We start from the raw sequence: 27603 nt of genomic DNA on the forward strand, positions 1-27603 counted from the left end.
ATCAGACGAAGATCTTTCTCTCTCTGTCTCTCCTCCTCTTTGTATACCTGACTTTGCAATAAAAGTAAATAAATCTTTAAAAAAAAAATTAGTTTCTTGACACAACAGGCACCCTGTGGCACAGGAAACAGCCCCAGTTGAGTTGCAGACAGGTCCTTGAGGGCAGACTCACCCTCCTGGCACCTGGTCAGTCGCTGGAACATTGACTCCCAAAGCAGCTAGCCAGCTGAGGCTCCGTGGTCTTCACCTGACGCCTGGCCCAAGGTTGTAGTGCTTCATTTTGCATAAACTCAAAATTCAAAGCTGGCAAGGTGGGGGTGGGGTGGAGCACAGGAGGGTGTCCTTGACCTCAAGGGGCCTCTCCTCCCAAGGCCACACCGGCCCCCAGAGGACAGACCCGAGGCACCTGCCAGGGCTTGTCGGTGCCTGGTCCTTGAGCAAACACCAACAGAGATAGCAGGTGGGAGAGAGAGTACGCATGCGCATGAGCTGGGTCTGGACAGCAAGGAGGCCTCGGAGGTCAGCAGGGATGCCAGCCTCATCAGAGTCCTCCTCCTAAGGCCTTTCCTATTCGCCCCTCCTTCCCTAAAAGCTGCCCCCGTAAAGGCTGAGAAGCTCAAGAGAAACCAGGAGCAGGCAAGTAAGAGGGAACATTCCAGAAAAAGAACCTGACCCCAGCCCTTGCCCCATCAGCTAGAATCCTTCCCTTCCTCCCAGAACAGCTCCCTGGGGAGTTCCAAAGAGGCCCTCACGGAATATCATTCACCCTCTGGTTTTATGTTGTGATTGTTTTTTTAATTTTACTAATTTATTTGGATTAGAGAGACACAATTTGCAGCAGCTGCTTCCCTCCCTAAAGGAATGTCCACAACAGCACAGGCTGAGGCCTCCCCAGTAAAAATAAATAAATCTTATTAAAAATAAAAGAGAGAATGTCGATTTGGACTGTTTGGAGGTGCACGGTCCAAGACGGAGCAGGTGCCCCTGGCACAGCTGTCTGGGCAGGCGGCAGGGGAGCTGACGGCTGCGGGCAGGTGTGGCAGGGGTGGTGGCTAGAGGCAGAACCACATGGGCATCTGCAATAGAGATGGGGAGCTGTTCCTGGGAGCCCCAGCTGGGCCCACGCCTCCAGCAGCAGCTGCCTCCTGCCCTCCTTACGCACAGCCTGATCACCCCACAGGACTGTTGAGTCTCTTGTGCTACTGACTGACATATGACTTTGGGGTTCCACCAACTGCAATAGTTGGGGAGCCAAGCCTTGTGTAAACCACAGCCCTATCTTAAATCCACAGCGATAGGGAATGGGAAATGACAGCTGAATTCATTTTCAGGTCACGCACCAGCATGGATTGGTGACACGCATGGGAGTGGATTGGCCTGAGTCTTGCGTGGACAGTTCCGGATGGAGCTCCCCTCAGCCTCCAACCCCCTGGGGAAGCGCAGCCCTGGCTTTTCTGGCTCCTGAAGACGCCAGCGTTCCTTGGCTCCTGGCCCCTCCCTCCAGCACCACAGCCCATCTCATTCACCCTGGCCCCCACTTCAACCCCCAATCCTCCGGCCCCTTATTTCTTCACGGGGACCTCTGTGACGGCGTGGAGCCCCCTTGGATGATCCAGGACGACCACTCAACATGGGCTACAGCACCAGGTCCCAAGGTTTACAACAGGGCTTCCTTGGAGTGTGGGGAGGCCTTATTCTGCTACCATCACACCAGGCTGCGCTCACCGCCTGCAGTCTCTGGAGACTGGAAGAACAATGCCAAGTGCAACTGCCCGCTTTATATATATATGTATTTTTTAAGATCTATTTATTTTTATCGCTAAGTCAGATAAACAGAGAGGAGAGATAGGGAGGAAGATCTTCCATCCGATGATTCACTCCCCAGGTGACCGTAATGGCTGGTGCTGTGTGATTCGAGGCCAGGAGCCAGGAACTTCCTCCAGGTCTGCTGTTGGGGGCACTGACCATTTCCTGCCCTGTGATTGGCCCTTTGCCCTGATTGGTGTGCCTTGGTTATCTTTAAGTTGATTGGTCAAGTTTGACAGTTAAGCGGGGGGCTTGGCGGGGGAGGGGCTGGAGCGTAACGGTCATAACGGTCACAACGGAGTTAACGGACGGAACGGAAGATCAGAATAAAAGCGCCTTGGAGACTCTCTCAAGTGTCGGGTGATTTCTTCCGCGGGACGGGAGGACCCCCGATAGTCTCCCATGTAGGTGCAGGGTCCCAAGGCTTTGGGCCGTCCTCGACTGCTTTCCTAGGCCACAAGCAGGGAGCTGGATGGGAAGTGGAGCTGCTGGGATTAGAACCAGCATCCATATGGGATTCTGGTTCAAGGTGAGGAAGTTAGCTCCTAGGCCACAGCGCTGGGCCCTGCCCACTTTTTTTTTAAGATTTAAAAGATTCTGGAAAGTGAGATTTAGAGAGAGAAACAAATACAGAAAGATCTTCCATCTGCTGATTCATTCCCTAAGTAGCTGCAACGCTCAGAGCAGGGAACTGGGTGGGAAGTGGAACAGCTGTGATGAACCAGCACCCATATGGGATCCTGGCCACTAGGCTATCATGCCAGGCCCTTTTCTTTCTTTCTTCTAAGATTATTAGAAGACCTGTGTTATATAGTGGGTTAAGCTACCTGCCTGCAGTGACTGCATCCCACATGAGTGCTGGTTCAAGTCCTGGCTGCTCCACTTCCCATCCAGCTGCCTGCTCGTGGCCTGGGAAAGCAGTCAAGCATGGCCCAAAGTCTTGGGACCCTGCACCTACATGGGAGACCCAGAGGAAGCTCTTGGCTTCTGGCTTCAGATCGGCTCAGCTCTGGCCATGGTGGCCGATTTGGGAGTAAACCAGTGGATAGATCTTTGTCTTTCCTCTCTATACATCTGCCTTTCCAATAAAAATAAATATTTATTAAAAACACTGACACTGACTTCAGCTCACGTGTGTTTTATTTCTGGATGATATAAAAGAATAAACTTAAAAAAAAAAAAGCACCCCAAACCCAACAGCAATGGCTCATCTAAAGCAAGTGACCCCTCACCCCACCCCGATAAGCAGAGACCGTGTCAGGCTGCCCTCCCGCCCCAGGCCCCCGCGGCTATAGACACACTCTGGGTATATATTACTCTACTCGGCAATAGACATCTCCCGAAAATAAAACTCCAGTCCCACCACCTGCCCCGGCCCCGTGTCCCTGGGACCACCCCCTGCCACTCTAGACCACCCGCCACTGCAGCACACTGGTGTCCTTGCCCCCCGTGGTCAGGGCCACGCTGTCATCCCACAGGAAGGCCACGTTCGTCACGTGGCTGCTGTGTCCACCATATTTGTGGCTGAGGGCCTGGGGAAAGGAAAAAAAAAAAAAACAACAACGTGATCAGAGGGGGTGAAGACCTCCCATGATTTTCTTGTCCTTTGCTTAATAAAACAGTGGGGGAAGGGCAGGGGATGTCAGGTTAAGCCTCTATTGACGGTGTTGCCATCCCACATGAGCGCTGGTTCAAATCCCAGCTGCTTCACTTCCCCTCCAGCTGCCCGCAAATGCTCCTGGGAAGACAGCAGAGGACAGCGCAAGGGTTTGGACCCCTGTGTCACCGTGGGAGACTCTGTTGATGTTCCTGGCTTCTGATTTCAGCTCACCCAGCCCCTAGTCATTGCAGCTAAAAAAACAAAAAAGAACCAGTAGGGTGGGGTGCACGCCTCATGGCTGAGGCACAGGAGTCTCACTATGGGAGCACGTGGGTTAAAACGCCCTGCCCCCACATCCCAGCTAATGTGGGTCCCAGGAGGCAGCAGGTGGTGACCCAAGTCACTGGGCTCCGGCCCAGACCCCCCAGTAGCAGGCCTGGACTGAACCTGCAGCTCCCACCCGGCCCAGCAGCCCTCGCTGTTGGCGGGCGTCTGATCAATAAACCAGCAGACGAAACATCCGCCAGTTTCTTGGCCTCTTGGATAAATACAGAAAAAGCAACTGAGCTAGTTCCTTTATGGCATTAAAACAAAAGAGAGAGAGAGTGCACGTGAGGGCAGCTGCCCTCTGCCCAGAGATGTGAAATACCGTGCTTGGATTCGGATTCAAGCCAACCAGCTTGGAGGACCTGGGGAGAGCTGGGTGGGCGTTGGCCGAATGCAGGAGCAAACACTAACACTACAGGTGTGTTCAGGAGCGTGGGAACGGGCGGGGATTCTCCTTTGGAAACACTGGGTATCTGTGAGGCTGAAAGAGGGTGAGCGAGGCACAGCAGCCTGCACCTGCTGACTCACTCCCCAGCCACTCCCAGCGGGGAACCCTCTCTCAGGATGGATGCACGTGTCGGCATCAGTATCTTCACCACTAGGATAAATGTCCCATTTTTCAGATGTGAATGTTTCATTTGGAGAGACAGAAGCCACAGAGGGAGATGTGGCACAGCCACAGGTGAAAAATTCCAAGTAAGGGCCAGTGTTGGAGCGCAGTGGGTAAAGCCATCACCAGTGAAGCTGGTATCTCCCATACAGGCGCCGGTTTGAGTCCCGGCTGCTCTGCTTCCTGTCTACTTCCCTGCTGGTGTGTCTGGGAAAGCAGCAGAAAGAAGGATGGTCCAAACCCTCAGGCTTCTAGCACCCATGTGGGAGACCCAGAGTGGTCGGCTCCCAGCCCTGACTGCTGTGGGCACCGGGGTGGTAAATCAGCAGATGGAAGATCTCTCTCTCTCCCTTACACGCTGCCTTTCAAATAAATCAATCTTTTTTAAAAATTAAGATAAAAATAAAAAGCAACAGGCCAGGTCTTGGGTTAAACTGTCACTTGGAGCGCCACGTCCCAGGGAGGAGGATACAGGCTTGAATCCCAGTTCAGTTTCCTGGCCAGTGTCCGGCTAGTGCCATGCTGGCAGGCAGCACGTGACTCAAGGACTCCAGGCCCTGGCACTTCCAAGAGTCCAAGATCAAGTCTGGGATTCCCGACTTTGACTTGCTTCGGTCCTACTATTGTGGGAATCTGGGGAATAAACCAGTGGATGGCAGATTTCTGTCTTTTTCCCTTTCAAATATACAATATCACTTTCGTTTTTAAGGCAGTCACGTGGGGAGGAGTTATCTAGCTGTTAGCAGGCTGAAGCTCCGCTGTGGGGTCTGGGTTCGAGTCCTACCTCCGGCTCCTGACTGCTGCTTCCTGCTAACACCGATCCTGGGAGGCAGCCCTGACAGCTCATGTCACTGGGTATTGGTCTCCCACGGGTGAGACCCAGATGGAGCTCCCAGCTCCTGACCACGGCCAAACACTTGTGGGATGAAGCAGAGAGGGGGCCTCTCCGACCACAGCCCCCACCCTGTCCCCAGAGACACTCACTCGAGGCTGGCAGCATGGGTAGCTGAACAGGTGCACCTTGCCAAAGTCATCGGCCGAAGCCAGAAGCTTCCCGTCGTGGGAGCGTGCCACCGCGTTGATATCTGTGCCGTCCGCCCCCTCGGACCAGATCCCTGCGGGCCAGACGGGGATGGGGGATACAGTGAGATGTCATCTGGGGCTGGGCACCCCCAGGAGGACCTGGCCCCTACTCCACCAAGGCTTTAGACGCCCCAGGTTTTAAGTTACCTTGGGGCTTCAGGCTCCCCTGTCTCCAGCTACTGGGTTAGGAGCCAGGCTGGGGCTGTGTCCTTCCAGTCACTGCTGTGCATATCCACCCCACCCCACCCCCAGCTGCCCAAACCCGGCTTCATGCCTCGAATGTACCCAGGGAACCTGGCAGCTCAAATCTCTCCCAGTCACACCCACTTGGTCTCACGTCATTGCAGCTCCAAGGGACACCACTGACCAGTGGCCAGCACGCTAAGACTGCCCCCTATGCACAAAGGGAGTGAGTTCCCCACCCCGTCCAAGGCAACCAACCAGAGGCCATGCAAACCAGTAGCTGGACAAACATCTTGGAACTCCCACCTTCCTCCCAGAACTCACCGAACACCCCAAACCCCAGCACACAAGTAGCCGAGGCCCACTCTACATTCCGCACAGATTCGGTACTGATGATCTGCTTACAGGTGCTGGGGTCCCCTGGGCCGGAAAAAAAGTGGGGGAATGTGGTGTAGTGATGTCCCAGCGGCCCTCAGCCCCTCCTTGGACCAGTCCTGCAGGCTGGACCCTGGACCCCCAACATGCTGTGCCCCCAGCCACTAAGAGAGGAGAGGGATCTGGATGAAAAGTAGGGTACTCCAGGGTGACCATGAGAACAGCCCTGAATACCGGTACAGTTGGGGTAGACCTGGGAATATGTGCAAGTCCCGGTCCTTGCACGCCCAAGCAGGGCTGAGGCCAGCGGGATTTGGGTCACTCACAGTACAGAATCTCGTAGTCCCCAGAGTTGGTCACGAAGCAGCTGCTGTCCTGGGCCCAGTCCAGGTGGGTGATGAAGCTGGAATGACCCTGGGGGAGAGGAAGGGGGAGGCAAGAGGCGGAGTCAGCGCCGCAAGGGGCGTGGCTGACTGTGGAATGGGCGTGGCCGGCTGCAGAAGGGCGGGTGAGAACACAAGGCAACTCCAGGAAGGGGGACACAGGCCTGGGCGGGGCGGGGGCGGGGCCAGACCAATGGGCGGGGCTGACGAGATGCATGTAGCAAACGACACAGGGGGTGGGGTTTGCCTGCAAGGGGTGGGGCCACACAGAGGCTGTGCTTTGAACGCGAGGGGCGGAGTTACACAGAGGGGGAGGGGCTACACGCAGGGGCGGGGCTTGAAAGACGAGGGGGCGGGGCTTTGAGTCCTAGTCCGGGGGGATCTGGGCGGAGCTGCTGCAGTGAGGAAGCTGTGCTTAGTGAAGTTGTTAGAAAATTGGTTAATTCTGTAGCCCCTTGGCAGGGTGGCGGCGCGGGCTGGGGGCCACTGCCCACTCACCGAGCACTTGCCCAGGCGGCTGACCTTGCGGCCGCCCTGGTCCACCGTGTACACGTACACCAGGTTGTCGTGGGAGCCCACCGCCAGGTACGCCCCGTCTGGGGGAGGGGGAGGGGGCTATAAGGAGGCACCCAGACTTCAACCCCCTCCTTTCCCAGACTCAACCCCCTTCTCTCCCATACCCTACAGTCATCCCAGGCCCTGCCTCGCTGGGGGTCCCAGTGACTCACCTGGAGAGAAGCTGACCACGGAGATCTGCTCATTGCCATCTGTGTGGATAGCCACCAGGTCGTGGGTCTCCGTGTCCAGCAGCAGCCATCTTTGGGAAGCCATGGGGGAGGGGGGAGGAGAGTTGAGCTGGTCCGAGGGTGGGGTGGAGCCACAGCTGGAGGAGGGGTAGGTAGGGAGGAAGCTAGAAGGACCCCAGAAGATGTGGGAGGGGAGTGTTGGAAGGATGGAGGCTGGTTAAAGTCTGCACCTTCACCCCAGCTTTACCTGCCAGTCACTGTTCCCACGGCCAGGACAGAGCCACTGGGGTGGAAGCCAGCAGAACAAGCGGGGTCCTACGAAGGCAGAGAACAGGCAGGGTGGCGAGCTGGACCTCATTCCTCCGTGGTCACTCCCCTGCCTTGGTGTCAGCTCTGGGCTAGGCCCGAGGGTCTCATCGCCCCCTGCTGCCCTCCTGGATGCCCCAAGATCAATCATCCTCTCTAATGGGGCAGCCTGCACCCAAAGCATTCCACCCATTTCCAAGGCGACTTCTTAGGTCACTTCCTAGCTGGGGGACTGCTGGGACCAAAGGTATCTTTCTTTTTTTTTTAAAGACTTCTGACTACAGTGTTAAGTCTGTTTTCCCTAAAACGCATTGGCACTCGTGTGCAGGTGCCAGTCTCCCTCATGTCGTCAGCGCTGGGCACCACCAGTTTGTGTTTCTGGAGACCCTGGCTGGTTTGCAGAAAGGCAGGCACCACGGATGGGGTCCCTCCTGCGTTCACAAGGTGCGACCGACATCAAATGGTTTTCCCTTTGCAAGCTTGGGGGAAGGGGCTCATCTGGGAAACAGCCCACCCCCCAACCATTTCCCCAGGTCCCTAGAAACGGAGGGCAGTTGGGAATACACTGTAGGCTCCCATTAATGGCAGCCCTGTGCTGTGGCTTAGAATGGTCTGTTTGGCCCCCAGAAGGCTGTGTAACAGCAGCTGGGCCCCTGAGGTGGTGGTATTGAGCAATGGGGGAGAGCCAGCACCATGACACGCCATAGTGGGCTAAACTTCTGCCTGTCATGCCAGCATCCCATATGAGCACCATTTTTTGTCCCGGCAGCTCCATTTCCAACTCAGCTCCCTGTAAATGTGCCTGGGAAGGCCCCTGTGCCCACATGGGTGAGTTCTTAACCCGTGGGGGTGAACCAGCAGATGGAAGATCTCTTTCTCCTCATCTCTCTGTAACTTTGCTTTTCTAATATATTCATTAATTAAAAAACCTATCTATCCAGATGTGAGGATACAATGCAGTATGCATCTCCGCTTCCAGATAAAGATGGACTCCCAATGAAACTGTTTACTGTATCTTGACAATAGGATGCTGGATTCTCTGCCATTGTCCATGCCCACAATGGACATATGACTGTGTATGAAGAACTATACTATAGTAATGATATAGGGGAACTCAGTGAGGGGAGGTGAGGGGAGGGAATTGGGAAATCCCACAATCTTTGGAACTGTATCACAAAATTATAATAATAAAAAGAAATGAAATTAGTAAAAAAAAATCAACTTTCAGTCCCCAACTCAGAGGTTCGCATCAGCGTTCTGTGGGCGGGACCCTGGTGCCCTGCTTCCCATGGACCCATGAGCTCGGGCCCAGGCAGCTTGAGGCCTGTGGCATGTATACAGCACATGGGCCGGACACACAGCAGGTGCCCCGTGCAGGCAGCATGGGCATCCAAACCCCTAACAAACCCCCAGGAGGCCTGGGTCCTGAATCACAGCAGGTCAGAGGCGCTGCAGTGTTCCAGAAGGAGGTGGTGCCCCTGGAAGATTCCAGAAAAAAAAAGAAAAGAAAGCCAGCTTTCAAAGTTGGTGGGGTTCTGGTGTCCATCCACTTCCTTTCTGTATCAGAAAAGGAACTTAAACAAACAAAAAAATCCTCCCCAGAATGCTTTGCAGCTCCACTTCTGCTGGGGGTCGCACGCTCAGCTGCTCCTTCAGGGCCTGTGCTGACCAGCAGGGCCGTGCAGCCATGTGCCTGCAGCCAGCGGTGGCGCTGTGGATCCAGCACTCGGCCTGACCTTCCTCAGACCCTCTGGTAGTGGCACAGACCGGCTGGGCCTGTCCCAGCCACAGGAGACAACCGTGCCTTTGAAATGCAACAGCTAGGAGCCAGGACCCCATTTCTTCCGTCTCTGTTAGTGTGTGGCCAGCGGCATCACCAGGGCCAGTGGAGCTCTGGAAAGCACAGCCAGCATTGTCTGTGAACTCGGAGCCTCCCAGCTCCCCAGCTGCTTGCCCAGCCATGTCAAGGGGTGCTAGGTGGGGTGTGGCCTGCGGATACACTCTGGGCTTTATGCCAGCTCCTGCTGCCCTCCCAAGGCAGTCCTGTGAGCCCTGAATCCCCTGTCCTCTAGTCACTGCTGCCATGGTTTCCATACCCAAATGCCTGGAGAAAGAGGGGGGTGCCTGGGGGTACCCCATCATACCTCGATGCTCCTGCTCCAGAGGGGCTGGTGGGACTCTGAGCTCCACAGGTGCACCAGCTTGTCTTGTCCACACGTCACAAACTGCGCCTGGTTCGGGTGAGTGGCCAGGCCCCACAGCTCTTCCACGTGGCCCTGGCAAAGGGGAGGGAGACATGATGGGGTCCCCACGCAAGGCGCTGGCTTCCCTTGCCGCGGCTCTGAGGGGGCGCTGTCCCCAGGTCAACACCAGGGGGCGCTCACGAGTGCACATCCTAGCCTTTTTCTTTCCTCTTTGCACGGGGGACTACGGCTTGGAACTTGACCTTGGCCAGCCTGGAGCATCTAGGGACGCCTTCCTGGCAGCCTGGCTGGGCACAGCCAGCATGAGACCAAGATAATGGGACAGGTCACTGTTGGCGCCCCATTGCCCTGCTCACACAGCCTGGGTAAAAAGTCCTAAACCAAGGGGCTCACAGAATGGAAGGGCCCAGATGCAGGCCTGCATCACATGGGACAACAGTACCACCTTGTTGGTGACATTGGCGACAGATCAGCCACCAGCAATCATCGCATGGGGGCTGGCACTGTGGCATGGTGGATTAAGCCACTGCTGGCTCAGAGCATCAGTTCGAGTCCTGGCTGCTGCACTCCCTCTCCAGCTCTCTGCTAATGTGCCTGGGGAAAAGCAGTAGAAGATGGCCCAGGTGCTTGGGCCCCTGCCCCACAACGTGGGACTCGGAGTGAGTTCCAGGATCCCGGCCAGCTCCAGTGACTGTGGCTATTTGGTGGCTAAAGTAACAGATAAATAGCTTTCTGTGTTTCTCCCTCTCTCTGTGGCTGTACCTTGGAAATATTTTTTTTTTAAATCATATAAGAACAATAAGTAAGAATGTGATTCTAATGGGCGCATTACTCTAATGCATGCTGATAACACTGGCATCGGAGTTTGGCATCGGAGTTTGGCATCTCTTGGGTTCCTCTGAGGCCAGACATGCCCTCAGCCCTTGCTTTTCCTTCATGTGGAACTGCACAGCCAAGTGCAGCAGGGCAGGGTGCAGCCAGGGCCCTGGGAGAAAGGCAGGCTTGGGGTCCTCTCTCTGTGCTGGGGTTGGGGGAGTGCCACCATTCTTGACTCCACGCACTGAAGCCTCACATAACCCCAGGGCGTATCACGCAGGCAGCTTGCAGCAGGTGCAGCAGGCGCGCAGCTTGCGGAATTCCTGTCCCTCCCCACATTCCTAACCACCACACTGCACCACCTCCGACAGGCCGGTATTTTCACTGGAGGCCTTCCCGGGTCTTTGGAAGTGTGACCCTGTGGCACCTGCTGGGGCCAGCAGGACTGGCCAGGGCTGAGCCCACCCCTAGTCAGGAGGGCAGGAGACAGCCAAGTGGAGCAGGCAGGACATGGGGAAGGTTAAAAGGTCACGAGGTGTCCTAGATGGGACGGAGAGGGGAGGGGCCTGGGAGGGAGGTGCAGGGAAGAGAAATAGCTGGGAGAGGAGAGGGGAGACAAGGGAGGTAATAAAAGGGGAGGGGAGGGGAGGGTCACGGGACAGAGTGCTCACCTGGACCAGCAGTGAGAAGCCCGTGTGCACAGAGCCCTGCAGGATGGAGTTGCGGGTTGTGCCCACATACAGCAAGTCTCCCTGGCCCTCGGCCACAGTGCGCACAGGGCCAAAGTCCTCGGGGACCTGGGGAGGATCAACAATGGATGAACTGGATGAGCAAATGAGCCTAGGACAGATGGCGGTGCCAGGGAGTGGGGCGGCACGCCCCCTGCTCACCTCCACCTCCTGCAGTTTGCTGTAGTCTGAGCCCCAGAGCACCACTCGCCGGTCACGGCCCCCTCCGGACACCAGCGTCCCGTCCCGCAGGGCGCAGAGCCCAAACACACCGCCGTCGTGGGCGCCCAGCACTGCCTGCGTGATGCGGTTCCCACCTGCAGGGTGGTCAGGGGCAGCGGTCAGCGTGGGAAGGTGCAAGTCCCACTACTGACCTCTGGCCAGCACCTACAACTCCCAGCGCTGACTGCCCACCGGCTCTCCCATCCTCCCACCTGCCCCGCACCCACCATCACATACCCACCATCCACCCAGCAGCACCTGCACTGTAACTGGCCAGCCAGGCGTGCAACATCCATCCACTCCCCTGACTGCTGATCTGTGTGTCAACCCAGAAACCCTTTCTTTTCTCCAAACACTCATGCAACAATCCACAGCCACCATTTCCATCTATCTTTCCACCCATTGGCCCATTCATTGTCAGTCTATGTGTCCCTTCATCCATCATCCAATCAACTGGTCACTCAACTGGCCCAATCTCATGCGGAATGAAACTGGGGGCCCACTGATGGCCACACCCTTCCAGGGCTTGCGGCTCATTGGTGGACACGGATCCACCCACTCTTGGGAGACACCCAAGTCTGTTGCAGCTGGGATGGTGGGATGCAGAAGCTGGTGGGATTCCCAGAGGACTGAGGGTCTAGGAGGGCTTCCTGGAGGAGGCACGAGGCTGAGACAGGATTTGCTGGCTGGGACAGGAGAAGGGTGGACAGGTGTCAAGGGGTACTGCACCTTTTGAGACTAAACCCACAGTATGGGAGTGAGAATGGGTTCTGTGGGGAAGTGAAAGAGTTAGGGGACCCTGACCTCACAGGGTCTGGTGGGGAACTGGCCTCCGTCCCCCAGCAAGGGGAGGGACAGCTCGGTCAGATGCACACACGCCCCAGATACAATGGGCGGCGGGTAGGCGTGAGGAACAGGGAGCAGGCTTCCTTAAATGCCATCCCTTCTTCCAAGCGAGCCAGGCTATGTCTACACAGACGCACCAAGGATCCAAAGCCACCGCGAAGCCTCAGGATGGGCTGGCGACAGGAAGGCGGACCCCACCCCCGTGTGGAGCACACAGTCCCCCGGGGAAAGTGTGCTGCCTTGATTAAGCAGTCTGATGTATGTGAAAACAAAGGTAACTCCAAAAATTCATTTGTTTGGCTGCATTTCCACCGGCCAGGACGGCTTGCCCAAAGCAGGGGTGGGGGACAGTCCATACTGACACCCTTGTGGATGAGTGGGTCGGCACAACCTCCTCTGCTGGGCGGGATAATTGCTTTTTTCCTCTAGTCACCCATCCCTTGGCAAGGACAATCATTCATTCATTCATTCATTCATCCCTGCACTTCCAGAAACAACCTATTCTTTGTTAACTCATTGGCTGAAATAGCTGTTCATGTGTCACCCTGTGGATCCACTGTCTGAGACAAGAACCCATCGTTTCTCAACACCACTGCTGCTGACAACCACACCACGGTGGTTATTCACCCCGCCTGCCCGCCAGCCAGGAGGACGGTGTGTTCGTTCATGCATTCATTCTCCCACTCCATGACAAGGACCACCACTCATTTGTTCACCCCTCTCCTGGGTCCACCCACGCCCTCATACACCTGCCCATTCATCCACAGACTTGCTCGCTCACCCAGGACCTGCCCGGGATGAGGCTGGGGGCTTCCATGCAGACTTTATGGAGGAGAGGGTATATTCAAGGGGAGCCTCGCCTGAGGTACGGGGCTGGACAGGTCAGGACTGAATCACCCCAGGGTACTGGGCTGCGGGCCAGATGGGTGCGGTGCCACTGACCTTTCCCCCAGACGTACAGGTTGCCCCCGGAGTCTCCGGTGACCACATCGCCACCCTCCAAGAAGGTCACACACAGCACATACTTGGGTTTCTCGTGTTTCTAAGGTGGGAGAGGAAAGGGGGTACAGTCAGAAGGTCCCCTACCATGCAGCACTGTGGGCTGGGGACCCCAGGGATGCAGCCAGCCGCTTCTCCCACCCACCTGTTCCATCCTGGAGCGCGCAGGCCCCTGAGCCTTTCTGACCGCGTGGCCTCCCTTGCCCTGCCCTCCCCGACCCCTCTCTCAGCTTCAGTCTCCCCTCACTTTCAGCTCCAGGGTCTTTTCCTTCTCCCCTACTCCTGCCTCTCCTCCCCACACCCTCTGCTTCCCACTCAACCTGTCCCGCCCAGTTCTGTCTCAGCATCACCCAGCAACCACCGCGCAAGCGCAGCGGGACCTGCCGTCTGAGCACTGACTACCTACAGGGAGCCGCTGTGCTCAACCAACCACAAGAGGAGGGAAAATGGCGGTTCGCGGTGCGGACAAAGAGCCAGAGGCCCTGCAGGCAGCACCTCAGCCTCCTAGCGGCTCCCAGGCTTGGTATGCGCGCGCCGCTCCCCTCCCGCGCCTAAGGAGGTGGGGGTATGGAGTTGTGGGGTCCTGCGCCTGTCCGTCCATGTACCCCCAGCCCCAACACTCACCTCGAAGAGGCCCTGCCTCTTAGTCAGGCTGCTGCCTTCCAAGCTCCAGAAGTAGATGTGGGACTTCCCGCAGGTGATGAGCAGCGATGGGTCAGTGGGGTGAAAGGTCGCCAGCAGCACCGCCTCGTTGGAGCACTGTGGGCGGCAGGGGAGATCCTAAATGCCGCCCTCCCGGCCCCTAGGGGTACAGGCTGGGCACTGCACACCCACCCTGCACGCACAGGCGGGAGGACCAAGCAGGTGTCAGTCATGCTGTGTGCCCACCCCCCCTGCAACAATTCCCTCCCACCACACTCCTGGCTGTGCACCTAACACCCCTGAACCCACTTAACTCCTCACAGCAGCCCGTTAAGTGAAGGCCCCTACAGGTGGGAAGGGGAGAGGCATGAGCTCAGAGAGGGTAAGCCATTTGCTTCAGGATGCACAGCTGGGTGCTGACAGTCCAGGGTGCTGACATTACTGTGTTACCCATTAGAGAGCTGAGGCAGCCGGAAGTCAGAGAAGGCCACCTGCCGGAAGGCACACAGCTCGCCAGGGCTTAGACACACAATCTGGCTCACTGTCAACTTGCAAGCACAGGGATAGGGCTAGGATCTTCCCTGGGGCGGAGCAGCAGTGAGGGGGAAGAATGGTCACCCCACCTTGGTGTCCACCACCTTGTTCTCCTTGGCCCACTCCCACACCGACAGCACGTGGTCATTGGAGTCGTCCACTACACACAGCAGGTTGCCCCCGTTCTGCACGGTGGGGGGAGAGAGGAGGAGAGCATGAGGGGGTGTCAGATCCCCTCCCCTCAAGCCCACGGGGCTCCTTGCCCTAGGACACTTGTCCAGCCATCCCTCTGGCTGAGAGCATGTCACCCGAGCAGGGCACAACTTGCGCCGTGCTGTTCCACCTCGCCTGGGGGGAGCATCGTGGCACAGCACGTTAAGTTACCATCTACAGCACCAGCACCCCATAGGAACCCTGATTGGGGTCCTAGCTGCTCGGCTTCTAATCCAGCTCCCTGACAATGCTCCTGGGGAGGCAGCAGAGGGTGGCCCAAGTGCTGGGGCCTCTGCCTCCCCGTGTGGGGGAACTGTGTGGACTTTCTGGCTCCTGGCTTTGGCCTGTGGTCCACCCCAACCACCGCAGTCACATGGGGAGTGAACCAGCAGATGGTAGAATCGCTCCTTCCCTCTGCCACTCTGCCTTTCAAATCAATAAATCAGCTGTTAAGAAAGACAGCACGTGGTCATGTTTTTACAGCTCCAGCCGCGAATTAAATCTGATTTGGCGTTTTGGTTCCCTAGTCTGGGCACGGAGATAGCTTCGGTGCCACATAACATCTCCTTCAGCCTCAGAGAACCTGTGGGGCTTCTCAGACCATCTCTAGGGAGAGACAGCTGCTTTGTCCTTCTCTAGTTCACAAAATATGTAAGATGTAAAATAAGGCCTTAGGATAAAATGGCCCCCACGCCACCCCAGTCCATCACACAGGTGGCATCCTGGCACCAATTCCTAAAGTCTTAGCCCCGCCCACTCAGGCACCCCTCTTCCCCCAGGGAGCAGCTGAGCTTTAAAAGCTCAAGGAGCAAAAATGACAGGTGGGGGCTGGTACCTCAACACCTCATCACCACCAGGACCTGGGCCCAAGCAGGACATGAGGTCTCGCTGGCCAGGGCCCGCTAAGTCAGCCAGCGAGGCCACGCCCACGGGCAAGGCTGTAGCGTTGCTGAAAGCATGGCCATCCTGCAGCGAGCCTGGCCTCCATCCCAAAGTAGCAGGGCCCTGCCTGCTTGCCGGCAGCTAGGACCCAGCCAGGCCTAAAGCAGGAGCCAGGAACTGGACCAAGCCCAGATTAAGCCAGGAGCCAGGAACTTCATCCAGGTCTCTCATGTGGGTTCCATGGACCCACCCGAAAAGCTACCCGTGGGAGTGGGGGCAGGAATCCCCTGACACGGGATGTGGAGAGAGGAGAGGGTGCAGCCACGGAGGGGGCAAAAGACTTACAGACTTGGAGAAGGCCACACAGGCCACGGCCCTGTCAAACACGCCCAGGCCCAGCACGTGCAAGGTGGAAAGAGAAACCGAGTCCCACACACGCACGTGGGGTGGCAGAGGCTGCGGGAAAGAGATTGGTCATCTGGGAGTCCAGCTGCATGTCCCCCACAGCAGGGTTCTGCCCTCTCCTGTTTGACCCCCCAGCTGCACCCCCTCCCTGCCTTACCTTGCCCTCCTTGGTGGTACCTGCCACCTGGCCCGTGGCAATAGTGACCATATCCGGGTGAACTGCCAGGCTGCGGGGGACAGAGAGAGAGAGGGCAGGAGACAAGGTTGAGAGGGAGGCAGGACCCCTCCTGCAGCATCTGGGGGAAGGGGCTTTTGATCAAGCACTGGGGTAGCATGGGAATTTTAAAGGAGATACCACCAGCTCCAGCTCACTGCGGGGACCATCTGCGGGAGCTGGTTGGTTTGTGGCAAGCACAAGAAATGGCCCTGCTCATTTGGCAGCCCCATGTGTGCAGCCTGGGGGTCCTGGCCCTCCCCCACCCCTCCACCAGCCCAAGTAAGGGCAGCAGTGGGTGGCCAGACAGCTGCCCTGGACCCTCACCATTTGATGTCATCGTTGTGTCCCAGGTAATGCCGCTGCCTCTGCTCTTCCACGCTGTAAAGCACAGCCACAGAGGCCACGAAGTACACTATCTCCCCCGTGGGTAGCAGGTACAGGTTGGCCCGGCAGTCTCGGCCGCGATAGCCGTAGCTAGGGAAGCCCAGGGGGCCAGTTAAGGAGCCTGTTTGCCGGGTACTGCACAGCGACCCGCCCACCACATGCCAGCCAGGATCTCCAGTGGAAAGGGGGGTCTGTGTCCACCCTTAACCACTTGCTGGGTGACCCCTGCCATGGTCCCATGCCCCCAAACTATGCCTGTACCTTAGCTGCTGGAACCTGTGACAGTGACCTTGATGGGAAATGGGTCTTTACAAGTGTAATTACAGCCTCAAGATGAAGTCCTCGGGGTTGGTGTTGCGTGCAGCAAATTAAACCACCGCCCGATGCTAACATCCTATATGAACACCACTTTGGGTTCCAGCCGCTCTACTTCCCATCCAGCTCCCTGCTTGTGGCCTGGGAAAGCAGTCAAGGACGGCCCAAAGCCTTGGGACCCTGCACCCATGTGGGAGAACGGAAGATGTTCCTAGCTTTGGGCTGTTCCAGCCCTAGTTGTTGAGGACATTTGGTGAGTGAACCGGTGGATAGAGGGTCTCTCTTCTGCTTCTGCCACTCTGTCACATCAAATCAACCAATTATTTTTGCAAAAGAGAAAATAGAATGACGTCAGCTTAGATTGTCTGGGTGGGCTCCAGGAAGATGTGGCTATGGGGGAGGGGAGGGTAAGACCACACGAAGACATGAAGGTGACCAGAGCCCTGGGTGAGACAGCTGTGAGCCAGGGACCCAACAGCTGCTACCAACAGAAACTGGGAGCTTGGCAAGAGGTGAGGAACAAACTCACCCAGCCTCTGCAGGGCATGTGGCCCTGCCTGTCTGCACCTCACTTTGGACTTCCAGTCCCCCCAAAACATGCATGCTGTCAGAAGCCACCAAGTTCAAGGTACTAGTTACAGTAGCAGCCACAGGAGATCAACTCTGTTCCTAATCACCTCCACAGGTGCTCCCTGGGACCCAGGTAAGACCCCCTGCCACCCAGTGGGTGCCCAGATTCCTTCCCCCCCAGCAAAAGCCCGGGGTCTGACTGCCTGCCCACCTCCCACCCCGGTCCCAGTCACTGTAGCTTCCTCCTGACCCTCAGCTTTTGCAAGGTGGTCCCCCGCAGCGGAGTCCTCTCCCCTTCACCACGCCGGCTTCCTGATCAATGGCCAGCAGCTCTGAGAGGCCTCCTTCCCCTGTTCTAGAATCTCAAAACTTCTTGCCACTAAGTTTCATGCCTGGTATGCTCTGCTCCTCCCAGGTGTTTGTCAGCTGTCACCTCCTCCACTTGGCCATCACTGGGTTAATAGGGTTAATGGCCTGTATTCCCCCAAGGAGACTTGCACGGGTGGGCTATTGTTCATTCATGGCCACATTAGCTCCTCCAGGAAGCCCTCCATGACTTGCCAGGCTCACTTCTGCCTGCCCCTCCTCCACCTTCCCCATCCTGGCCTTGTGTGTGTACACTCTGGGTTGTCCCTGTCAACAAGTAGGGCCCATCGGTTGGTATACCCCCAGCAGGTGTGTTTCATCACTGTGCCAGCCCTCCCCAACCTTCTGCTAGCTTCAGAAGGCTTCTCCTCCCCCAGGGAAAGTGCTCCGCCCCGGGGAACTAGGGAGGCGGGGTTGGCAGCTGCGTGGGCAGCGGGGTTGGCAGCCGCGTGGGCAGCGGGCTCAGCCAGCACAGGCCCAGGCTGACTCTATGATCTTGGCCTGTTCTCTGGAGGTGCACCAAGCCCCGCCGGGGACAGGTTCTCATGGATATTTCCAGCTGTCTCCAGGATGCTCTGGGCCAAGTCATTCACAGCTTCCCTAGTTCTTCCAGAGAGGAAACCAACGCCCATGGTCCGGAGGGAGGCAGCAGGGGCTGGGCTCCCGGGGGTATAGCCTCCAGCCCTGCAGGGGCCTGCTGCTAAGACTTTTGGCTCCCATCCACCGAGTTTTCCCCTCGGAAAAGGGCTGGGTACCTTTACACGGCATCAGTTTCCCTACGGGGAAGTCAAGGGTAAGAGTTACGGTCCTGGGGCTGATGTAACGGCCCAATTGGCTAATCTTCTACCTTACAGTGTCAGCATTGCATATGGACGCCGGTTCATATCCCAGTTGCTCCACTTCCCATCCAGATCCCTGCTAGTGGCCTGGGAAAGCAGTCGAGGACGGCCCAAAGCCTTGAGACCCTGTACCCGCATGGGAGACCCAGAGGAATCTCCTGGTTCCTGGCTTCAGATCAGCTCAGCTCCAGCCGTTGCAGCCATTTGGGGAGTGAACCAGCAGATGGCAGATCTCTCTTTCTCTCCTTCTCTCTGTAAATCTGCCTTTCTGATGAAATTAAGTTTGGTCCTGCAGAAACACAGTGGGGGGAGAGGGTGTGTGGTGGATTCAGATCTTCCTAAAGAGGCCCACCTCCTGCTCTGGGGCACCTGGGCTGGATGGCCAGTCCTGACTGCTGGCCACAGCCAGGGCTCTGTGCCTCAGGTGGGAGACCAGCATGGTCTTGTCTAGCTCCCAGCTTCAGCCCAGCCCTGCCCTGCCCTGCCCTGGCCATTGCAGGCATCTGTGGAATGACCCAGCAGATAGGAATCTAAACAGATTATCTGTAGCAAAACTAAAAGCCAAATGGACCTTGGCTCTTTCTAAAAGGGGAGGGCCCCGTAGCTCGGTGTGCTCACGTCGGGGCGGGGGAGCTGGGGATGCTGTGTCCCGCACAGCAAGTGCTCAGTAAAGATCCATTACTATCAGAATGGCCCGGCCTGATGGCTCAACTGGCTAAATCCTCAAGGCCCCAGGGCCTGGCTCCCTGCCACCCACACCGGAGGTCTGGAATGAGTCCCAGACTTCAGGCCCAGTGGCTGTGGGCAAGTGGGAGAATGAATCAGCACACGAAATCTCTCTCTCTCTGCCTTCCAATTAAAAAGATTAATAAACATAACCAGGGCCCCTATCCGTTCCCAACTTCTGTCCTGGAATACATCAAAGCCTAGTGGTCTCAGCTCCGCCTAGAATACCAGCATCCCATATGGGGATTGGTTCATTTCCCAGCTGCTCCACTTTCCAGCCAGCCCCCTGCTAACCCACCTAGGAAAGCACAAGAGGATGGCCCAAGGGCTTGGGAGCCTGCACCCGCATGGGAACCCCAGAAGAAGCTCTTGGCTCCTGACTTTGGATCAGCTCAGTTCCAGCCCTTGCAGCCAGATGGGGAGAGAAACAGCAGATGGAATATCTTTCTTTTTCTCTGCAAATCTGCCTTTCCTATGTATATTTTAACACATTAAGCTAGCTCCCTGCAGCTGCAGAGCCTATGACCTGTGGTGGCATCTTTCTGGAACATTCTCCCTTTGTTTCTTTCTAGGCTGATTCCTCATGGTTCAGATGAAAGCCTGGGTGTCCACTCCTCCAAGAACTCCCCAACATCTGACTTTCCCATCTGGGCTCCTGCCTGCTCCCCGCTGTCCCTGCTGTGGGGGCAGAACTCCCAGAACCCCATTCCCAGGCCAAAGACTCAGCCACACTCTGTTCTGCCCTGGCACCCGCCGCCCCCTCAGTTGCAGGGGCCTAGCCAAGTCCAGCTTCCAGTGTCAGTCCCTCCCTCCTTTGGCCAAGGCCAAGGTTGCACAGAACAAGGGCTTTGTGTCTCCAAGCTGAGGAGATGGGAGTGGGAGGCGGGGGCCAGGGCTACAGTCAAGGATACACCCAGTCCAGTTTGAACCGGTTGGGAGGCAGCTCAGAGCGCGTGTCCAGGCTGTAGGTGGGCGCCAGTTGGTCAGGGATCAGCATGGTTACCCGGCGGCCCCTGAGGAACATCTTCACAGAGCCATCCTCTGCCAGGAAGGACAGGAGTGTCAGGTGTGGCCGGCAGCCCTCCCTCACAGCCCTATTCCCATCTCCCATTTTTTTTGGCGGGGGGGGGTAGGAGTTAACCGGTAGCCAAAGCCTCATTAGCAAGAGTCTCCGTGAGCTCCAGCCACCCCGACTCTCCAACCTCCCTCCCTCCGGGCGCACCTCGCCGCCTCCCCCCACTCACCCATGCTGAAGATAACTTCTTTGGTTTTGCTGCCAGAGAAAGGACGCCACGGAACACACAACAAAACAGAAGCGGTGCTTGAGCGGGCGGGTCGGAGCAGGGAGGCGCCACGCCCCCCACCCCGCCATGCCCGGTCCCGCGCCACGCCCCGCGCAGGTCTCCCCCGAACCGACGCGGGCCGACGAAGCAGCGCAGCGCTGCTTCTCTGCAGGCCGTGTGCTTTGCTCGGTTGATCTGGCAGAGCCTAAGACACAGGCCCAGAGAGGCAGTGATCGCCCAAGATCACACAGCACCAGGTGGCGGCGGCGGGGACGCGATCCTGCAAGGAGGAGACCGGACCGAGACCCCCTCCTTCCTGCACGGCGCTCCCCAACCACCCTGCACACACCTCACCCCCAGAGCGCCCCAAACTTCAAGCAGCAGGCAAAGCGGGAAAAGTTGAAGGGAAGGGGCGTGTCCCTGCGTTCCCTCCGCTGGATCCAAGGGTCTGAGCTCTCAAACCTGGGGCCCTCCAGCCCCGGATGGGGCGAGGCGGAGGGTGGCCAGGCTTGCAGTGCAGACCCCGGCAGCGCGGGGGGAAGGCTGGGGGCTTTGCGTAAGGGTCTCACCCAGGTCCAAAGCTACTCATGGCGGCGGCCGGCGGAGCTTGGCGGCCGGGGGTGGAGCCGGGACCGGCCCCGCCGCTTCCGGCCCTGGGAGGCGTCCGGCCCTGGCCGCGCCCTGCCCCGCCCTGCGTGGCCGACCCCTGCCAGCCTGCGGCCCCGCCGGGTCCCCGCGTACCAGGCTGCGGGAGTCCTGAGACCAGGCTCCTCGTTTGTGGGGGTGGGAGGAGTTGGTTGAGAACATGGACTCGGGAACGCCCCTGCCCGGGTTCAAACCCCAGCCCTGCAACTTCCCTGCAGCGTGGCCACGCTGCCCAACCTCGGCTTCGCTGTTTTCCCTTAAATGGGGGTGATACGTCTCTGCGTAAGGGCCTGGAGCAAGGCCCGGCACCCAATGCCGCCATGCATGCCTGCATTAGCTCTTACTTGAGCGCAACTCAACCCTGGTCCGGGTCCAGCCTCAGGCGGGACCGCCAAGTCCTGGCCACATTACCTAACCCACAGCAACATAACCCTGGCCATTCGGCTTGGAGAGCTGACCACATCTCCTGTTCCCTGATGACCCCGCCCTCTGGGGGGCTCAGGCAGCCCCCCAAGCCCCGTGCGCTCTTCCTCCCTCCCGTGACCCCACTTCTGCTCATGTCCACTTCTCGTGACGCAGCCCCCAGCCCTTCGAGGCCTCCAGCTGAGTTCCTTCTCTGAGGTTTGAGCACGCCTTCAACACCGGGAGGGGATCCCATTTTTTTCTGCAGCCCCCCACCCCCAATATCTCACTCAATCAAGACACTCCCTCATTGGTGCCAGCCCCCCCCAGGAACCCCTCCCTAGGTTGCAATCCTGCCTCAAATACCACTCACTGCACCATTGCACCCCACTCCTCAAGGGGACACCCCTTTAGCTTCCAGGCCACGCCCACAGGCCCGGCTCCCCCCACCCAGACTTCTAGGGCTCACCCAGTAGGCCCAGACCAGTCCGGCTCCCTAAGGCCGTGGCCACGCCCCTCGGTATAGTCTCAGGATCCACCCCCAAGTTGAACTAGCCTTGTCTTGCCTTGCCTTGCCTGGGACCAAGCCTGTTCTCCTGCCACTATGGGGACCGAATCCCCAACCCCTCTGGGCCATGACCCCACTCTTTCACTCACCCCTCTTTCTTGGCGCTACAATTGCTGCTGGAGGACGTGGTGCGGCTACGAGGGTCCTCGCGGCGCACTGAGGCCAGGCGCTCGGGTGACAGGTAGCGGCGGCCACTGCAGAATGGGGAGAAAGAGAGCTCAGAGCTAGCTGGGGAGGAGGGGGCGAGGGCAGGCAGGACCCTCCGCATCCCGCTCCCGCGCCCTCCGCGGGCCAGCTCCTGCACGCCGAGGCCTCAGGAGAGGTCGATGGGGAGCCAGTGGCTTCCGTGCCTCACCTGCGTCCAGAGGTGGCCTCCTTCTTGGGGGAGGAAGGGGACGTGGCGTAGCCGCCCATGCGCCGCGGGGGGCCCGATCCATTGAGGGGTGTCCTGGTGGGAATGCCCTTCAAGAGCTGACACACTGTGGCGGGATGGATGGGGGGGCGGTTCAAGAGGCAGCAAGCAAGTGCGTGCGCCCCGGATGCGGCCCCGGGGTCCTGCCCCCGTCACTGCGCGCGCCCCGCCGCCTGGCCCCTGGTGAGGTCGGGGTACCTGAGGCGGTGGTGCCCAGGCGCGGGGGCGCGCGGCCTTTCGGGGTGCTCCGCGTGCGCAGCACGGCGCCCTGCTCCTCGCACGCCCGCAGGCGCCGCAGCGCATCCGCCAGCGCCGCCTTCAGGACCGCCAGCTCGTCCTCCTGCAGCTGCAGCCGCTGCTCCAGCGCCGACACGCGGTCGTCCACCTCCATGCCGCTCGTGCCGGATAGATTGTCATCTGGGAAGTTGGAGGAGGGGGCTGGGGACCATCCGCGAGACCCCGGCAGGTCCTCTCGCCAGTCTGGGTCCAGGCACGACTAGCCACGCACCCCTCCCACCCTCTTCATCCGCACCTACCACCTTTGGGGGATTGGGATGCTCAGAGTATAGCTGCCAAGGAAGGAAATCCCCGGCGCCCCAGGCCTGCCCCTTGCGCCCTGGCCGAGTCACCCCGGGGAAGTCCCCTGTCCTTTTTCTTACCTTACAGACTAAGCCTCTCCACTCGGGCCCCTTAAAAAATGCCATGACCTAAGCGACCCTACAGACCTCTGAGGATGCCAGGATGCCTAGCATGGACCCCGGACATCCTCTGACCAGTAGCGATCTGTCCCATCGCGGCTACTCAAGTTCCTTTGCCTTTGCTAAAACTTTTCCAGGCCTCAAAAACAAAAACAAAAAAAAACCCCTTTTACTTCCTCCGCCTTTTCCGTCTATTTCTCCCCAGACGGGGGTTCGACCCTAGAGCCCCGCGGCAAGGACAGAGCTCCTGCGGTCCCTGCTGGCAGACCTGGGGATTGCAGACAGAGCCGGAGCGGACCCAGGAAGAAGACGGATGCGGTGACCCCCAAACTCGCTTCTTGAGCCAGACTTCCTCCACTCTGTCCCCGCTCTTTATTTCACAACACCACCACCTCAGATTCTCTTCCGTTCATAGGCGCAGTCACACCATAAACTTCCCTTTGGCTCTCCCCTTCCTGTCTCATCTTGCCCAAGTGGGAGACAGGGGAGAGGGATCCGGATAATCCCATCACCTCCGTTCTCTCTCCCGCACCGCTCATACCCAGACTCATGGCTGGTCACTCCCGAGCAGGCGCCTGACCCGGTAGTACCAGAAACCGGACAGGGCATGGAGGTCGCACCTGCCATCTCCGCCTGTGCGCCCGGCTCCGCACTGCGGTCCCGGATCCTCCCCACTTCCTCCCCTGCGGCCCAATCGCCCGGGCCGCCTTGCCCGCCCTGCCCCCTACCCCTGGGACCTCCTGCAGTCAAGAGCGTGTGCAGAAATTGGAGGGAGCCGCTCCGGACGTCGGAGGGCGCAAACCCCTGTGACTGGTTTTTTTGCAAAAAAGAAAAACTAAGGTGCGAGGCCTTGGCACACAGGACAGAGGTCACACAGCCAGTGAAGTGGAAGGGGACCTCCTGATACCCACCCCCTCTCTACCATGATTATATTACAAAAAAGAGAGAGAGAGAAAGCCATATGTTCTGGCAACTTCAGTTGTGCCAGACCCTGCTTGAGTAAAACACTTGGCTCCTCCCCCACTCAGGGTAGGAACTGGATCAATCCAGAATCATCACAGCATTGCTGTGGTACCTGAACCTGCCAGCAGCGGTGTTAGACCCATTTTAAGGGGAGAGTTGGAAGGGGACTGAGGCCCGGAGGGAAGGAGTTAGCTCATGCTTCCCCGGGCTTAGGGACCCTGGCAACCTGCCTCCCAGAGGGGCCGAGGAAGACAGGATAAACTCCCACAGCCCTCTCCAGCTGCAGTGGTCTCTGGTGCTAGAGGGCCTGAGCCTTGCACCTGGACGGTGGCCCATCCTGAGCAGCCCTGGGGGCACAGGACCCCAGCCAGAGAGGCCCTGGCCTGCTCACTGCACCTTCTCTAATCCCTGCTGCTCCGGGGTCCCCAGCCCTTGGGCTGGCAACCCCCACTTGTCCTCTCATTCTCCTCCCCTGGAGGCCTGACACCCCCCTTGCTCCTTCCGGTACAATACCCAGTTTTCTGGAAACAGGGAGAGGTGTGAGGATTCTTGATTGGGGGAGTACAATGTCCCCTGGGCCTCCTACCTGGTCCCCCATCCTATTCTCAATACCAGTTCTCACCTCCATCCCTCTGCTAGGAAGATGGGGGGGGGGCATAAGGCAGGAGATAGGAGGAGAGCTCCAGGCCTTTCCCCCTTCAACCCTCTCCTCTCCAGCCACCTCAGGAGTTGCGGGAAATCTAAGACCCAGACTTTGGGGGCTGGCACCTTCCTCTGGAGTCAGGGTCCTGTTGAGAGGGTCTTCAGGAAGGCAGGGGGATGGGGACTTGGGAGGAGAAGGAGGAGGTGGGTCCGACCCTGGGCGGGGCCAGGGCTAGCGCTGGGGAGGGGGTCTCACCGTTGCAGTACTGCAGCAGCGAGGTGTCGTAGAGGCCGCAGAAGGCCGGGCCGCGCTCCGCCATCGCCCCGCCACAGCCACCGCCGGCCCCCCCGGCCCCAGCCCGGGCCCGGTCCCCCCCCCAGGCCCTGCCTCCCGTTGCCATAGCAACGCCCTTGGTTCCAGCATCCCCCAGCTCGGCCCGCCCAGCATCAGGCGGCCGGCGCCGGGCCTGGCACCGGGGTCATCCCCTAGGATGCCCAGAAAAGGGGATGGAAGGGGGTTCGGAACACCCTCAGACAGTCCCCCCAACACAATCCTCGGGCCAGGATTGGCTGCGTCCCGATGCCCCCTAGGTACGGTCTGGCTCCGCCCACAACCGGAGTGGATTTTTTTTTCCAGCCGCCCCCTTCTCTCCTGCTCCGAGCCAATCAAAACCTGTCGCGCAGGCACCTCGGCCAATAGGGATGCAGAGGGATGGGAAGGGGGCAGGTTTTTCAACCTGAGACATATCCCACCCCCCCAGCTCCGGGAGGAGGATGGAGTGAAGAAAAGGCACACCCTATCCCCAAAACCTTCTCCTTCATTTTTGGGTAGATTTCCTAAAGCCCTTTCGCAAACCAGGACCAAACGGGAAAGCCTCAAATCCGCCCAGGTATCCACTAGCCCTGTCATAGAACTCATCCCCACCCCCTCCCCAAGCCTGGTCCTCGGAGCCCTTGTTTACTAGCCGTAGACCCCACCCCAAGTGTCCTGGCTCCGCCCCCTGGACCCTCAGCTCCGCCCCCTACAAAGTTGTTGGCCCCAAGCGCCCTGGACAGGACCTGCTACTAGGGTTAGCTCCGTCCTCGGGGTTGACAGCCCAGCCCCATCACTCACTCGCCCTTGTTCAGTCTCTCCCTGGCGGTCCCTGCCCCCTGGCTCCTCCGCCACCCCAGGCCGTCAGCTCCGCCCCTGCAGCCCTCGTTGTCCGCAGTATCCAGTCCAGCTTTTGGCGCAGGCCCAGTGGCCAGGCCTGGACCAGCTGGCAGTGTCAGCCAGAGCTGGCTCGGAAATTAGGGGGAAGCGGGGAGGGTAGGGCACCCGAGGGTGGCTTAGGAGGACAGTGGGCCACTGCCTCCAGTCTGCAGTGAGGGTGGACACCTGGAGATGACCGTGTTGCTTCATAGGTGCGGGAGCCAGCCGGAAGAGGCCATCTTTTGGACACATCGGTGGACAGGTGGAGGCGCTGGAACCAGACGAAGTCCACTGTCTGCCATCCCAGCCTCAGTTTCCACATCCGCAGAATGGGCCTTCATCATTTTTCTTGGAAAGGTAGATTTACAGAGAGGAGAGAGACAGATCTTATATTTGCTGGTTCACTTCCCAAATGGCGTTAGGAGTTGGAGCTAGGCTGATCAAAAGCCAGAAGCCAGGAGCCTCTTCTAGGTCTCCCACATGGGTGTAGGGTCCCAAGGATGTGAACCAGCACACATATGGAATGCCAGCACTTGCAGGCAGAGGATGAGCCATTGTTCCTTCCATGCTCATAATTTTAAAAAGTGATTTATTTATTTTTATTGAAAAGCAAATTTACAGAGAGAAGGAGAAAAAGAGAGAAAGATCTTCCATCTGTTTCACTCCCCATATGGCCACAGTAGACAAGCCTGGGGTAATCTGAAGCCAGGAGCCAGAAGCTTCCTCCAGATCTGCCACACAGGTGCAGGGTCCCAAGGTTTTGGATTGTCCTTGACTGCTTTCCCAGGCCATAAGCAGGGAGCTGGATGGGAAGTGGAACAGCCAGAACATGAACCAGCACCCATATGGGATGCTGCCATTTGCAGGCAGAGGATTAGCCAGTTGAGCCACAGTGCTGATATCATTCATAATCTTGCTGTGGCTTTCATGTGTTCAAAAATGCCAACTGGGGGCTTGGCACAGTGCCCTAGTGGCTCAAGTCCTCGCCTTGCACATGCTGGGATCCCATATGGGCAGTGGTTCTAATCCTAGCAGCTCCCTGCTTCCCATCCAGCTCCCTGCCTGTGATCTGGGAACACATACAAGGACAGCCCAAAGACTTGGGACCCTGCATACTCACGGCTCCTGGCTTCAGATTGGCTCAGCTCCAGCTGTTGCGGCCACTTTGGGAATGAATCATCAGATGGAAGATCTTCCTCTTTGTCTCTCCTCCTCTCTGTATATGCAACTTTCCAATAAAAATAAAATAAATCTTTTTAAAAATGCTTGCTGGGTGCCCATATGCCACCACCTTGGAGTGCCTGGTTCCAGTCCTGGCTGCTTCCCTTCCAATACAGCTTCCCAACTGACAATGTGCCCCCGGGGGGGCAGCAAGTGAGGACTTGGGCCCCTGCCACCCACCTGGCCCAGCCCTGGCTCTTAAAGACATGGGAGGTGTGAACCAACAGACGGAAGATCAGAACCAGTTCCT

General features: G+C 58.2%; 1 protein-coding gene across 3 annotated transcripts; it reads right to left on the reverse strand.

Moving 5' to 3' along the window:
- Nucleotides 1–2936: 2936 nt before the first annotated feature.
- On the reverse strand, nucleotides 2937–25561 carry EML2 (EMAP like 2). 3 transcript variants are annotated; one of them, XM_040996258.1, is made up of 22 exons: nucleotides 25197–25561; nucleotides 22836–23054; nucleotides 22581–22704; nucleotides 22315–22419; nucleotides 20572–20600; nucleotides 20239–20368; nucleotides 16452–16601; nucleotides 16068–16137; nucleotides 15851–15961; nucleotides 14500–14595; nucleotides 13859–13993; nucleotides 13178–13277; nucleotides 11330–11484; nucleotides 11111–11236; nucleotides 9564–9695; nucleotides 7361–7428; nucleotides 7096–7184; nucleotides 6866–6963; nucleotides 6311–6398; nucleotides 5934–6029; nucleotides 5328–5458; nucleotides 2937–3338 (listed from the first exon to the last, which is right to left on the reverse strand). In XM_040996258.1, exons 1-22 carry the CDS (start codon nucleotides 25339–25341, stop codon nucleotides 3213–3215), a joined length of 2523 nt encoding a protein of 840 aa, XP_040852192.1. In that variant the 5' UTR covers nucleotides 25342–25561; the 3' UTR covers nucleotides 2937–3212. The 3 variants fall into 3 exon arrangements, with proteins under 3 accessions (XP_040852192.1, XP_040852193.1, XP_040852194.1); XM_040996259.1 differs by lacking the exon at nucleotides 25197–25561 and adding an exon at nucleotides 23877–23891; XM_040996260.1 differs by lacking the exons at nucleotides 22315–22419; nucleotides 22581–22704; nucleotides 22836–23054; nucleotides 25197–25561 and adding an exon at nucleotides 21180–21228.
- Between the last annotated feature and the right edge of the window lie 2042 nt (nucleotides 25562–27603).

The sequence above is a fragment of the Ochotona curzoniae genome, unplaced genomic scaffold, assembly GCF_017591425.1.
Source record: "Ochotona curzoniae isolate NIBS_2020 unplaced genomic scaffold, NIBS_Ocur_1.0 patch260, whole genome shotgun sequence".
NCBI lineage: Eukaryota > Metazoa > Chordata > Mammalia > Lagomorpha > Ochotonidae > Ochotona > Ochotona curzoniae.

Coding starts and splice junctions, on each gene's coding strand:
- EML2 (XM_040996258.1), bottom strand. CDS start 25,341: ATGGCAACGGGAGGCAGGGCCTGGGGGGGGGACCGGGCCCGGGCTGGG. Junction 22,705..22,835: donor CCTGGGCACCACCGCCTCAG/GTACCCCGACCT, acceptor ATCCCGCCACAG/TGTGTCAGCTCTTGAAGGGC. Junction 20,369..20,571: donor AGAAGTTATCTTCAGCATGG/GTGAGTGGGGGG, acceptor CCTTCCTGGCAG/AGGATGGCTCTGTGAAGATG.